The sequence below is a fragment of the Physeter macrocephalus genome, chromosome 14 (genome assembly GCF_002837175.3).
Source record: "Physeter macrocephalus isolate SW-GA chromosome 14, ASM283717v5, whole genome shotgun sequence".
NCBI classification, from domain to species: Eukaryota; Metazoa; Chordata; class Mammalia; order Artiodactyla; family Physeteridae; genus Physeter; species Physeter macrocephalus.
In genome coordinates, this window is record NC_041227.1 from 78,328,528 (window position 1) to 78,342,147 (window position 13,620).

Sequence of the window (13,620 nt, forward strand, 5' to 3'; positions counted from 1 at the left end):
CCTGGCCTGTTCAACTGGTGGATGTCCTGGCAGAACTACAGAATTCTGGAGCAGTGCGGGAGCTTGAGTGCTTCTGATCACAGGTGCCTCGGACCAAGGACGGGTGAGTTAACGAGGGCTCTTAGCTCTGACAGAGCACGTTCACACGTGTGGACAGAATTAGGGGTGCTCCAGCTGCGGACCAGGCAGCGGCAGCCCTAGGACGCCGAGCATCCAAAGAGTGTATTTTAAAAACAGTGGTTTCAACATGAACGGAGGTGGAGGCCAGAGAGTTCCAGACTCCTAGAACAAGCATATTTTTCTTACAGATGTTTCCGTGGTAAAGGTTAGTGCCGAACAAATCCAGCATTTGGTTTCATCCAGCAGTGACCTTTCTTTTCCCATCATCAACCCTGTTCACGCCGTCTTATCAGCTTAATCACTGCTATCACCGTTACGAGACGCAAAGTTAGGAGCCACTCAAGCAAAGCAAACCAGCTACATTGCTCGCGACTGTTGTGGGTTTTCTTTTTTTCCTCTTTGCCTGTAGAGTGAGTTTCCCGTAACGGCAAGATCCGGGTCCTGACAGACCACGACTGTACTGTAGCCGACCTGGTCCGCATAACACAATTCACGGCCCCTAATTAACCAATTGCATCCCTTGTAGTTTGTATTCACAAAATGCAAGCTGTAGGGAAAGGATCTTATTCTCATTTTCCCCCTTAGAAAACTGAGGCTTAGAGGAGTTAAGTCACTTGTCCGAGGGCGGACTGGATTTGAACTTGAGTCGGCTGACTCTAGGGCCCAAGCTACTTCCCCAGGGAAGAGTTGGGAAGCTTTCCATAAAGGGCCAGACAGCATTTTAAGCTTCAAGAGACAGAAGGTTTCTGCTGCAAGAACTCAACTCTGCCTTTGTATGTAAGGGAGTGGGCATCTCAATAAAACTTTATCTACAAAAACAGGCACTGGCTGGGTTTGGCCTGAGGGCCTGGTCTGGAACCCTGCTCTACTAGGGCACAGACTGGTTAACTCGTTGATTTGCCACTTTTTTTTTTTTTTTTTTTTTGCGGCACGCGGGCCTCTCACTGCTGTGGCCTCTCCCGTGGTGGAGCACAGGCTCCGGACGCGCAGGCTCAGCGGCCACGACTCACGGGCCCAGCTGCTCCGCGGCACGTGGGATCCTCCCGGACCCGGGCACGAACCCGCGTCCCCTGCATCGGCAGGCGGACTCCCAACCATTGCGCCGCCAGGGAAGCCCTGATTTTCCACATGTCTCTCCGCTCTGATGCTGATTCCAGAGGGGCCTTGCTCTCTAAGAGAAAAACAGTGGCCTTGGATGCAGTGGCCACACCGGTGCATCGCAGGACCCCTGACCAGCTAAGCATTCCTGGAGAACCCTCTGGAAACTTTGGTGCTTGTTTTTCTCATCTGTAAAACAAAGGTAACCTTTAAGCCCCGCACCTCAGGTGTGGTGCGTCTGTGAGCCAAGGCAAAGGACACAAGCAGGGGTGGAGGGGTCTCCCTGCAATTCCCACGTCCAGGTGCCATGGAGACCAAGCCGGAGTCAGCCAGGGTCAGAGGTCAGGCCGAGGACAGGGCTGAGAAGCACCCACTCGACTTGGTGATGAGACGCTCCAAGGGCAGAGGGGCGGGAGCTGGCAGGGTGGCCGTGGAGCAGAGAACTGGGGTGGGAACAGCAGGCAGCTCCCTGGGCGTCTGCGTGCCGACTGGATACCGATTATATCGAGAAACTGTTATTAATTGTTCTGGGTGTGATAATGACTTTGTGGTTCTATAAGTACATTTTTGAAAGAGTTCTTTTAGAGACGCATTCAGGTACTTTTGAATAAAACGATACAATGTTTACGAGAAAGGACGCGATGTCTGAGAACAGGGGAGCAGAGACGCAGGTGGGGGGCGAGATGGGGGAAGATGGTCGCGGTGCCTGGTGGTTGAGCGCACAGCGTTCTGCATCCTGGTCTGCCTACTTCCAACTTCCCTCGTTTCCCCAAGTTAAACAACATAAGACAAACGAAAGCAAGCCGGTTCTTTCACGAAGAGCTTGACTGGGAGGGAGAGAGCTGGGCCCGCGTTTGGGGTGAGACCTGGGCTCGGGCGGGACACGGGGTCGCGGCACACCTGGATCCCCGGCTCCGTCCGCGCCGCGGGGAGCCCAGCGGGCAGCGTGCGTGAATACCCGACCCTGGGTGGCCGGCTCCGCAGCTGCCCGCGTGGAGACGGTGCCTCCTTGGTGTGGACGGTCCACTCTGCCTGCAAAGCTCAGCTGCAGCCCCGCTCCTGTCCACCCGGAGCTCGGTGACCCTCAGAGGCCGCCCCGTGTGGCTTGACCCTGGATGGCCTCAGCCCCCTCCAGGACCCACGGGAGTCCACTTCCCTTCCGCCCAGAGCGTGCCCTCGTCCCGGGCAGGACTGGGGTCTCCCCGCCCGCGGGGGCCTAGCGAGGGGTGCGCTGCGAGCCACCAGTCGGGTAAACCGCAGGGCTCTCTGGAGACTCCGGCCGAGGACACGGACTTCGAATTGTGTGGCGTTTGCGATCCTTTCCAAACAAAGTGCCACGCGCTAGAATATTCTCTCTAACCTCCCTACACTGATGGAAATAAAGTTAAGAGTAATGTCACTTCTCCACCAGTGCTTCCTGGGCTCCCGTGTCTGCTAGGGACGGCCAGAGCCCGGGCAGGGCGGCGTGGGGAGCCCGGGGCCCGGGAGAGCGGTGCCCGCGTTTGGGGGAGCGGCTGACCCCACCGTGGCGGGAAGAACGCGGGCCGGGCCTGGTGCAGCCGAGGTGCTGCCGGGGGGCAGACTGGGGCGGGGCCGGAGGCTCCCACGGGCCCCTCCCGGGAGCACATCGCGCTTCTCTACAGACTCGGGGACGCGCTGAGGGGAGGAACCGGAAAAGCGACGGGGTGGGCTTTGGGCCCAGGAAGGGTCAGTGCAGCGGGGCGGCGAGGACGGGTGGAGGGTGGCTCCAGAGGCTCCTAGGGCTCCCGCGGGAGGGGCCTGGGGGCCAGCTCACCCCCCGGGGGGGGGCCCTGCCCCGCCCTCTGTCCCAGCATTAACGAGGCCCTACCGGGGCCGGTGGCTTTCCCTCTTGCCCGCCCCCGGGGCCGCGTCTGACTGCTCTGCTGGCCTAGTCCCGGGAGCACCCCCAGGTCCCGGCGCATCTGCTCCTGCTACCCCGCCCCCACCGCGCTGGCAGAGCACTTGAAGAGCAACGCGGACGCTGGGCTCGCTGTCTCCTTCCCCACGCGGGCCTCAGAGCAGGCGTCCTGGGGTCGGGGGTGCAGGGGACAGAGCCCGGGGAGGCGGCAAAGGCCCGGCGGTCTCTTGCTCTTCTCCCCGCACGGCGAGGGGACGGGCAAACTCTGCACCCACCCCACCTCCGGGCCCTGCGGCCCCGGGTCGGGCGCGGGGGACGCCGGCTCCGCGGAGCCCCGGCCGCGCTCCAGGCGGTGGCTCGTGGGTGTGCGCGCCGAGGGGGCCGAGCCCCGGGGAGACCGGGTGATGATCTCGCAGCGTCCCCTGCTCCTCCGGGAGACGGGGACAGCGACTGCCGCCGGAGCGAAGGCGCCGCCACACGCCTGGGACACGGCAGGCTGTCCGCTGGCCGTCGCGCCCGGCGACGGCCCGGGCGGGAGCCGCGCCTCTACCTGCACACGGCACTGCCGCTGCGCCGGCAGGTGAGGCCGGCCACTGAGACGGTGAGCACCTGCCCGTGCTTTTCATACCTTCGCGGCCTGCGTTCCACGAGCACTGCCCTGGGGACGCCCGGGGACGCCCGGGGACAGGGCCCTGCGCACGGTGGGAAGGGACGCCGCGCTAACGCCCCTCAGACCAGCGCCGCTCGCTGGGCGTCACACGCGGTCTCAGGCCAGCGCGCCTCCGAAACCCTCTACCGCCCCCCGAGGCTCGAGGGCTGCCTTCGCTTGCCACGAAGGGGGGCGGACACACGTGGGACTTTCCTCTCGCCCCAGCCAGCGGCGATCACACACCTGGAGCCCGTACAAGACAGGCAGAACCCGCAACCCTCGAGCAGCGTTTTGAGTCTTTAACGGCAAGCAAACCAAGAGTTTCAAGATACTTTCCTGTCTTCCGAAGCAACGCGTGCACCGGAGGCAACCCGGACGCCACTCTGAAATGACCGAAGGGTCATAAATACCGAGTTTGCTCGTCCGCCTGTGTTCCCGAAAATCGTGGAACCAGCGATACGGTCCGGACGTCCCACCGCCGACCTGAGCTTTGCACGGGCACGTCCCACCGGGCGCAGAGGGAGTCCTGGCTCCTTCACTGAAGAACCGACAACGTTCTTCCTCCTGCTGGGTCCCAGGGACAGGGTGGACCTCGGCCCCGGGTCTGATCAGGGTTGAGCTGTTGGGACATCTGGGATCACAGCACAACACAAGGAAACCGCGGGCTGTGGCTCAGACCTGCACCGAGGGACCCGCCGACTCCAGCAAGGGATGCAAAGGGAGAGACAGGCCGGTGCCGTGCCCAAGTCCCTGCATGGGAACCTTTGTGACGGTGACTTCTCGCAGCAGGAAGGTGATGGCCGAGACTGGCCTGGGTCTCCCCCTCTGGAGCGAGGCTGTTTCCCTGGGAGGCTCGCGCACAGGTACCCCCACCAGCAGCCCGCCGTGGCCCCCGGCCCCCCTCTTCCCGTGTGTCCGGTGAGAGCTGGAGCCCGACACAGCCACGCGGCCGCACGCCGGGCCGCAGAGCCCACGCGCGTTTTGCTGGGTGGTGCGGAGTTCCCTCTCCCTGCCCCCAGACCCGCGCTCAAGGAACCTCCACCGCCCCCCCAGACAGACTTTTGTGGAGGCCAATGCGACCTCCTGGTGGCTCACTTGGTTTATCCTCGCTTACGAGAAAATACCGTGGGACCGGTCCAGGAAAATCCTGCTAAGCGAGGCCCGCAGTGCCGCTCGGTTTACGACGACACCCCCTCCAAATTGCAAAAGGTCACCTGACGTGTGCTGTGCGCCGGCCGAGTGACCAGACCCCCTCTGTCCTCCGGCAAGCCTGGGTCTCTGTCCTCAGAGGGACCCCAACCGTCCTTCACCCTCCCAACTCCGCGCCGGCAGATCTGAGCGGGACCCTCAGGTCATCTGCCAAGCTCAGCGGAGACGGCCGTCGGCGGGGGGTGGGCGTCGGGGGAGGGGTCGCTCTGTGCGCCAGAGGGCAGGCGGCACAGCTCGCCGCAGGGCAGCTGGGAGCAGGCGCACTCTGGCCTCCACAAGGGACACCACGTCCCCCTGCGGCTTAGCCCCACAGAAGGGACGGCCCTTGAAGCAAACCCAGGGGCCCCCTCTTACCTAAAAGGGGTACAAACATGGATCCACGTGGCTTTTCGAGGCCTGGGAAGGGCCTGTTACAGATGGTCGGGCTGACTCAGTGCCGGGGCCACTGCCCGGGCCCAGCCAGAGACGGCAGGTGACAAACATCCCCCCTCCACACACGGAGGTTCCCACACACCTAGGTTCCCACAGAGGCGACAGCATCGCTCCCCTAGAGCAGGTCCTGATAAATCCAGACGTTAAACACCCCTGGACCTCAAAAGCAAGACTCGGCCGCTGCCCCTGTCGGGACACCCAGCCCTCGGCCTCTTCCCAGCCATGACCGGAAGCCTCCTTCCCCGCCAGCAAAATGACCTTCATCGAGGGGGACGCTGCCGGCGCCTGAGCTCCGGGCTGGGGGTGGGCACGCGGGACCTACCGGCCTCGCCGACGAAGACCTCCACGGGCGCGCTGGCCGGGCTCTCGCCGATGATGTTGTAGGCTGTCATGACCACTTCATAGCGCCGGTATTTCTTCAGATCTGCAAGGGCCAGGGGACAGGGGTCAGCTGGCGGGACCCCCCTCCCTTTCTTAGAAAACTCCCCCCGTGAGCCACGCTGAGGGACCACGGCCCCTTGAGGAGACGCGGGGGAAGAGCTCTTTCTTGCAGAGAGAGGTCTGCGAGGGGCCTGCCACCCTCTGTCCCGGGACTAGAGACACTCGTGAGGCCAAGACGGGACCCATGTTGCGCTCGGGGAAGGGCGGCAGCAGGCCCCTCTTCTGAGGGAAAGAAGCTAGGATACAGGGCCTGACCCGGGCCTGCCTCCTGGTCCAGAATCTCTCCGTGAGCGTAGGAACAGACGGAGTGAGACCCTGGCCCAGCAGGGCAGGCAGAAGCTGGACCGCCTTCAAGGGGAGGGCCTGGGGGTCGGATCCGCTGCACCTCTGCTGAGCTGGCCGCTCGCCGGGAGGTACGATTTGCAGGAACCATGCACCCAGGTGGTCCGGCACGCACCTGGGGCCTCGGGAAAGCCAGGCAACGGGGAGAACCTTCCAGAACGTTTTGGCTTAGAGGTCAGCTGCTCTCACCATGTTGGCTAGTGCAGAGCTCGCGCCTGGCTACCTGGCCTGGGCGAGGCGTCTGGATTCACACGCCATTTTCTCCCCAGGACACGGCCATTAAAAGCTCAAAGGCCTCGGTTTGCCGATATGTGTACATTTCACGGTCAAGGTTCTGTCCACGCGGTCCAGCCGTGCTGCCAGACAAACAACCCGGCTTCGTCTCAACCCCGGGACTCGCGTGGCCCGGGAATCCACGGAGACACGCCAGAGTGGACGCTGCTGCGTGGTCGGGGCCGCCCCTCCCGCACATCATAACCACGACTGGAGGGCCTCGACGAGACCCCGGGAGGGAGCCCTCCTCGCTGGGGCCGGGCCTGCACTGGACTCTTCACCTGGCTCCTCGGGGAGGTCACGTCTGGGTGAGCACCCGGCCCAGGAGGGACTTGGCGGAGAGACAAGGAAACAACCAGGGAGCGATGGGTCGGGGGGTGAGTGAGCACACGACGGATGGACGAGGTGACGCTTGGGGAGGTGGGACAGCTCCGTGAGCCCCGCCCCGGCTGCCAGGCTGGTCGGCTGGCCCAGGTGGTGGCAGGGTGCAAGGGCACGGGCTGGCAGCCAGTGCCGGCACACCTGGGGCCGGGGGAGGGCCGGCTCCCCCTCCCCCTCCCCCATTTGTCCTCTTTCTAATCCAGCCACTTCTCTGTGCCGAAGTGAATCACACCGGGGCCCCTTAGCCTTGCACTCGGTTGCTGAAACCCATCCCCAGCCAGGAAGCCAAGGGGAAGCAGTTTGGTTAAAGAGGAACGGAGGACGGATGGATAAATAAATGGGGTGAGTGCATGCGGTGGACGGTGCCTCAGGCTTGAGAAGGAAGGAAACCCCGACGCTACAGCACGGATGAAACTCGAAGTGAACCCAGCAGACACAGAGGGACCAGCACTGTGCGACCCCACTTCTGTGAGGTCCCTGCAGGAGCCAGGGTCACAGAGGTGGAAAGTAGGGGGTGGGGACCCGGGGCTGGGGGAGGGGACGGGGCGTCCATGTTTCACGAGGGCAGAGTCTCAGTCTGGGAAGATGAGAAAGTTCCGGAGACGGACGGTGGGGATGGTCGCCCGACAGTGTGGACGTGCTTAATGCCACTCAACTGGACCCTTAAAAATGGTGAAGATGGTAAATTGTGTGTTGTTATGTGAATTTTACCGCAATAATAAAGGGGCTTAAAAAATACGTCGAAGGAGCCAGAGAGATCTGCCCACTGCCTTTCCTCCTGTCCCAAACTCGAAGACCAGCTGCCGGTACCCCACACTCCCAGCCTCTGCTTCTAGAAGTTTCCTTTCCTGTCTCCCTGGTGCTTCCGGCAGATTGCGAAGCAGTGTTTGAGGGGGAGCTCCAGAAGCGAGAGCCATGAATCCAAGCTGGCTTCCCGTCGGACCCCTGAGAGGCCACGCGGTGCTGCCGGCTGCTGCCCGTCACACGGTCACGCGGCGCCTGCGGAGGGCGGTGTCACTTACGCGTTAACTCGTATGTCGTTAACGTGGAGCTGCTGTTCACGGTCTGGAAGCTGCTTTGGGCTGTTCGGGGCAAGCAGAGCAGAAAGGCAGTCAGCACGCAGGGAAGAGCTCTCGCCAGGACGGGCTGCAGCCGCGGAGCAGGGGCCTGGCCGGGAAGCCTCTCCACCCCCCGCGTGGCGGGGTCTGCTCGCCGGGGCCCCCGTGCTGCCTGGTGAGCCAGCCAGGCCCCCCGGCCCGCGAGGGGGTGGCGTGCGCTCACCCCTCAGATTAAACGGGTCAAGCTCGCATCTGGCACGAGGTAGCGTAAGCAGCACAGGAGGAGATGGAGGTCGTCGTCTCCCGGGCAACGCCTTCACAGGCACCTTGTCGGGCTACCTGTGCTCAGGTGGAGCCCCGGGCCGAAGGGGACGAGCAGACGACAGACAGGGACCAGGCGCACAGACCCCACCGCACCCTCTCATTCCACGCATCCGACTGTGTGACACGGCCCAGGGAGGCGCTCACGGCGGTCTGGACGCCAGCAAGGGACACCCGGGGTCACGACTGAGCCAGTCCTCCTCCTGGCGGGGCCGGGGCCGAGCTGCAGCCCCGAGGCCCCGAAAGGCGGGCTGGGGAGGGAGCACGGGAGCTGCCCAGAGCACGCGTGACCCTCGCCGAGACGCGAGGCCCGAGCGGGCCCCGGCGCGCGGGCCTGAAGGCTCAAGTAGCTCCTCTGACAGCGTGTGGGGCGCCGGGAAGAGAGGAGGCGGGGAGCGCGGCGGCCTCCCCAGCAGCTCCAGAGCTTCCTCGATGGCTGCGGGAAGGACCGTCAGAGGACGCGGAGGGGCCTGGCGGGTGCAGGCGAGCAGACAGATGAGCCGGGAGAGAAGCCGGGGCTCCCTGCAGCTGCCCCAGTGGACCCCAAACCTGCTCCACTTGGGGCAGCCCCACGCGGCACACGCCCTGCGCTGGCCGGCCGACCCCTGCCCCACCCGAGCCCCTGCCGCCCTGCTTGCCTGCCCGCGCCGAGCTGTGCTGGGCCCCGCACCCCTCGCTTCCCGTCACACCCTCGGTGACATCCTCTGTACCCCGACAGTCACCTCAGACGGCTCCTCCTCCAGGCAGCCTCCCTGGTCCCCCACCGGCTGGGGGCCTCTGCTCACGGCACCTCGCTGTGCCCTGGGCCGTGCTGGGGGGGGCAGGGGCCCACCCGAGCCCCTGCCACCCTGCTTGCCTGCCCGCGCCGAGCTGTGCTGGGCCCCGCACCCCTCGCTTCCCGTCACACCCTCGGTGACATCCTCTGTACCCCGACAGTCACCTCAGACGGCTCCTCCTCCAGGCAGCCTCCCTGGTCCCCCACCGGCTGGGGGCCTCTGCTCACGGCACCTCGCTGTGCCCTGGGCCGTGCTGGGGGGGGGCAGAGCCGCACCTCCTCCAGCCCCCGAGGCCCAGGCCTGGGGGCGCGGATGCACCGTGGTCACAGGAACCTCCCTGCTGACGGGCCCATGCGGGGGGAGGAGAGGGCTCACCTGTGAGCTCGGCCCGCAGAGCGGAGGGGGTCTTGAGTGTCTTGGACTCAGTGGCCGAGGCCACCTCGTACTCTAGCTCCCGGTAGTAGATCCTGTATCCCTGCAGGAGGCCGTTCAGGCTCTCGTCCCTCGGGGGCTGCAAAGACACCATGGTCAGGGGACCTGGATTCACGAGCGGCCGCCTGGCTGGAAGGGATTCACCGCTCTACACGGAGGGCCCTCGGCTGTTTGCAAGAACACCGGCAGGTGTCACACTGACGAGGAGAGCGCGGGGAACTCGGGGACAGAACCTGCTGTGCGGCCGTTTCCCCGGGGCCTGGGGCTCCTGGCGCCTGTGAGTGCGGGCACGGGCCTCTCATCCACGTCCAGCCCAAACCCCCGAGCCCCGGGCCGGAGGCTGGAGACCGTGGCCCAGGGCACAGACGGGCGAGGAAGCTGCCCGTAGCGGGCCCAGCCAGGACCTGAAGGCAACCGTGGACGTGGCCTGGCTCTGCATCGTCCGCCGCTGGCCTCACCCCGTCCCCTCAGCCCCTGTCCCTTCTGTCCACCCAGGCTGTGGCCGTCTCACCGGGACCCTCACTGACCCCTCCGCGTGCCCGGTCACCCCACTCTGCCCGATTCGGGCGCAGGCTGGGACCCACACCTCCCCCTTCCGCGTCAGCGCGTGACGGCGGGGCCCGTCTGACTCTTAAGAAGCCGGTGGAGGCCAGGTGACGGGTAGCTCGGTGACAAGGCTCAGCTCGGGGGAGAACGTGAGCCCAGGAGCCGTGCAAACCCACACTGGGCGCAGGGTCCGGTCAGGCAGGGCCCAGCCACCTGTCCCTTTCCCTGCGGCTGACAGGTCTGTCGGTAGAAGGAAGGTCGTCTCATTCCACACGGCATCCCGATGAGGCCGCAGCAGCGACCCCGGCCTTAGGGGCTTCGGGCTCCAGTTTCCCCTCTGGGATCCTCAGCGAGTAAAGGATCAGACCTCCCAAACTGTGACCAGAGAGACAGACCAAGAGCACGCCCGTGACCCCCGGCTGGAGGGGTCGCGAAGCCTTGCCCAGGGACAGGGGCGCTCCCCGGACTTCTGCGACTCTACAAGGCCGCTGCCCAAGTGGCGCCACTGCGCCTTGGTACACAGCGGCCTGGTGCCTGAATGGAGGCCACAGCTTTGGCGGGAAAGCCCCTCTGTCGTTGGCTGAACTGTGTCCCCCCAAGAGATATGCTGGCATCCTAACCCCCGGTACCTGCGGATGCGAGACCTTGTCTGGAAAGAGGGTCCCTGCAGATGTAATCAGGTTAGGAGGAGGTCACACAGTGGTAGGGGGGGCCCTAAGGAAATGACTGGCTTCTTCTTGGAGGGCACTTCCATTTTATTTGTCTAAGTCTTTAATGCACTTGCCTTTTAATCCAGCAGTTACACGTCTGGAAATCGATGCTACACAAACATTTGCAGGCGTGCAGTCCTGAGTCCTACAAATACAAGCTCGGGACTAACGCCCCCCCACAAAAAAAAAAAACCAACAACGCCAAAACCAATCCTCTCTGGGTCTTTCCAATGACACGAAGACAACAGGACGACCTTCCAGCTTGAAGGGCACTGACAGCAAAATTGCTTGCGAACTTAATCGCAGACTTTGGACTTGTGAACACCATCAGGTATTATAATAGTTAATTCACACAGGCTCCTAAATGTTCAACGTGATGGATCCGCGAAGACAAAGCGCGGTTTAAGAGGCAATGTACAATCTAGCAATTACTTGACAAATGCTGAGACTATAAAAAGACCCAAAGAGTCTTACAAGGTGAGGACATTCAGACACAGGGAGGACGTCATGTGAAGGCAGGGGCAGAAGCTGGAGGGCTGCGTCTAGAAGCCGAGGAGCACCGAGGACTGCCGTGGCCGCCAGAAGCTGGGCGGGGGCGGGGGGGATGCCTCCCTGCGTCTTCAGAGACAACCGACACCTTGACCTTGGACCCTGGCCCTCAGAACCGTGGGAGAGCAGATCCCTGTTGCGCGAAGGAGCCCGGTTGGCGGTGACCCGTTACGGCAGCCCCAGGACACCCGCGTGCTTTGCTGTCCAAACTCTCACCCTTCAATCCTAGTCCCTGAACCCAGGCGCCACGAGGGTCTGGATGTTCAGATGAGTCCGTTCTCTGTGACTTCTTGCCACTCGGTCCCAAACCCAGGAGCCAAGCGGATGCGGACAGCAAGGGAGATGCCCGAGACACGGGGCGCCCTGCACACACTCGCGCACATGCCAGAGTCGCCACGTTTTCACCAGCGAGAGCTGCCGCGTGCTCCCTCGAGCCCGGGCGCGGCACTGCGGCTCTGCTGCGGCCCCGACGTCCTCGCGGTGCCTCCCGGGTCCTCGGTGACGCCCCCACCTCGTGACAAGCACCCCGGCAGGTCATTTTCCCCATTAGACGCAGGCACGCGTGCCTGGGAAACGTGAGTGGACTCGCCACGTGGACGATCCGGGCGTGTCCATCTTGTTGGAGGAGCCCAGCAAATCCTATCAAACGACACTCCTCCTGGCTGAGGGGCGACAGACCCCAGCGTGAGCTCAGGGGCAGAGAGCCACGAGGAGGGCCGCGTCGGAGCCGCCAGTGGCCCCGAGCATGTCTCCTTGAGGAGCCTGTCCAGGCTCTGCCCGCCGGGGGCCGGCGGGGCCGGGCTGCTGGGCACGTGGGGGCCTTGGCTCCAGACCCTCTGCGGGCGCACGGGGGCTGTGTCTCCGGGGCAGGACTGTTCTCCAGGAGGGGCTGTTTCCGTTTCCCTCCCGACCTTTCTCAGCCGCCACACCCAGCACAGAGGACCTGGGGGCTGGCTCGCCTCCAGCCCCTTCCCTTCTGGTTCTGGCCGCCTTAGCAGGACCCTGGGGCCCCCTCTGAACCACGCGGCCTGTCAGGCCGGAACCGCAAAGCCAGAGCCCAGGGACTGCCAGGCCAGGTGGGTCTCCCCTGTTTTGCTTTCCCCTCACAGGGCTGCCGGATGTAGCCAATGCAAACCCCGGGCACCCAGTTGAATTTGAATCTCAGAACCAGCATCGACGTGACGTTTACGTTAACGGGACACGGGCGGGCTACCGGCACACCTCGCTTTACTGCACTGCACAGATACTGTGCTCTTTACAAACTGAAGGTCTGCGGCAGCCCCGAGTCAAGCGAGTCTGTCAGCGCCGTCCTCCAACACCGTTTGCTCGCTTCACGTCTCCGTGGCACGTTGTGGTAATTCTCACGATAGCTAAAGCTTTCTCATTATGTTGTATCTGTTAGGGTGGCCTTTGGTGTCACTGCTGTGACTCCCTGAAGGCTCAGGTGATGGTTAGCATTTTCTAGCAATAAAGTATTTTTCATTCAATCAAGTACGCTGTCTTGTTTGGACATACTGCTATCGCACGCTTAACAGACGACAGTACAGGGTGAACACCGCTTTTACACGCACCGAGAAACCAAAAAGGCGTGTGATTCGCCTTATTGCCAGAATCTCTTCACCGGGGGGGTCTGCAACCAGACCCCCAACACTTCCGAGGTGTGCCCGCTGCCGCCGCCGCCCCTCTGCCTGAGCGCGGGCCGCTGACACCCACAGGTGGAAACGTCTTTAAAATCAACTCACAGTCATGGGGTTAATGACATGAAAGGCAAGGTGGACCAGCACAGACCTGGTGCCTCCTGGACGGCGTGTGTGGACAGGTGACCAGCAGGGCACACAGGGTCCCTGGGGCGCACGCCTGTCCGTCCGGCCCCGGTGGCCGAACCACGACCTCGACCACTTTCTCCAGCACTGGGCCCTCTGTCCTCTCCCTCAGCAGTTCCCCAAACGAAGCCCAGACCGACAGAGAGCGAGGAACTCGGGAAGCTGAGTGCTCTCAGGAAGGGAGGTGAGAACAGGGGTGAAGCCCGGGGGTCTGACTGGGGGGCAGGAGAGAGGCTCTGTTTCTTGTTATGGTTTTCAGTTTACCAAATTTTGTCCTTTTCTTTCTTACCAACTTGGATGGACAAAAGCTCAGTAGTGCTGGAGATGCGGAAGCCTCCCTGGGAGAGGGCCCGTCACCGGGCGTCCTGGGATGACACCTGCTCTCTCTCCAGCCGGCCCAGCCTTTGGGCTCCTGCCCTGGTTGCTGTCCCGCTCTGAGGACGGCAGCGTTTCAGATCCTTCCCTGAATACGGGGCGTTGCTGACGTGTTGTTCTTTTTTTTTTTATTTTCCCCAGATTTCTCCCTTTAGAGTTCACAGAATTGTTTTCAGAATCGCTTTTAGGGTTTTTATTTTGTACCA

At 63.1% G+C, this 13,620-nt stretch overlaps 1 protein-coding gene across 1 annotated transcript in view; it reads right to left on the reverse strand.

Moving 5' to 3' along the window:
• Positions 1-13,620, reverse strand: part of SDK1 (sidekick cell adhesion molecule 1) — a 538,268-nt gene that overhangs the window by 48,029 nt on the left and 476,619 nt on the right. The window contains exons 32-33 of the mRNA XM_024119146.1: positions 9,355-9,490; positions 5,710-5,811 (exon numbers count right to left, since the gene is read on the reverse strand). Of these exons, the coding sequence (XP_023974914.1) occupies positions 5,710-5,811; positions 9,355-9,490 (238 nt within the window). The remainder of the gene's footprint in view (positions 1-5,709; positions 5,812-9,354; positions 9,491-13,620) is intronic.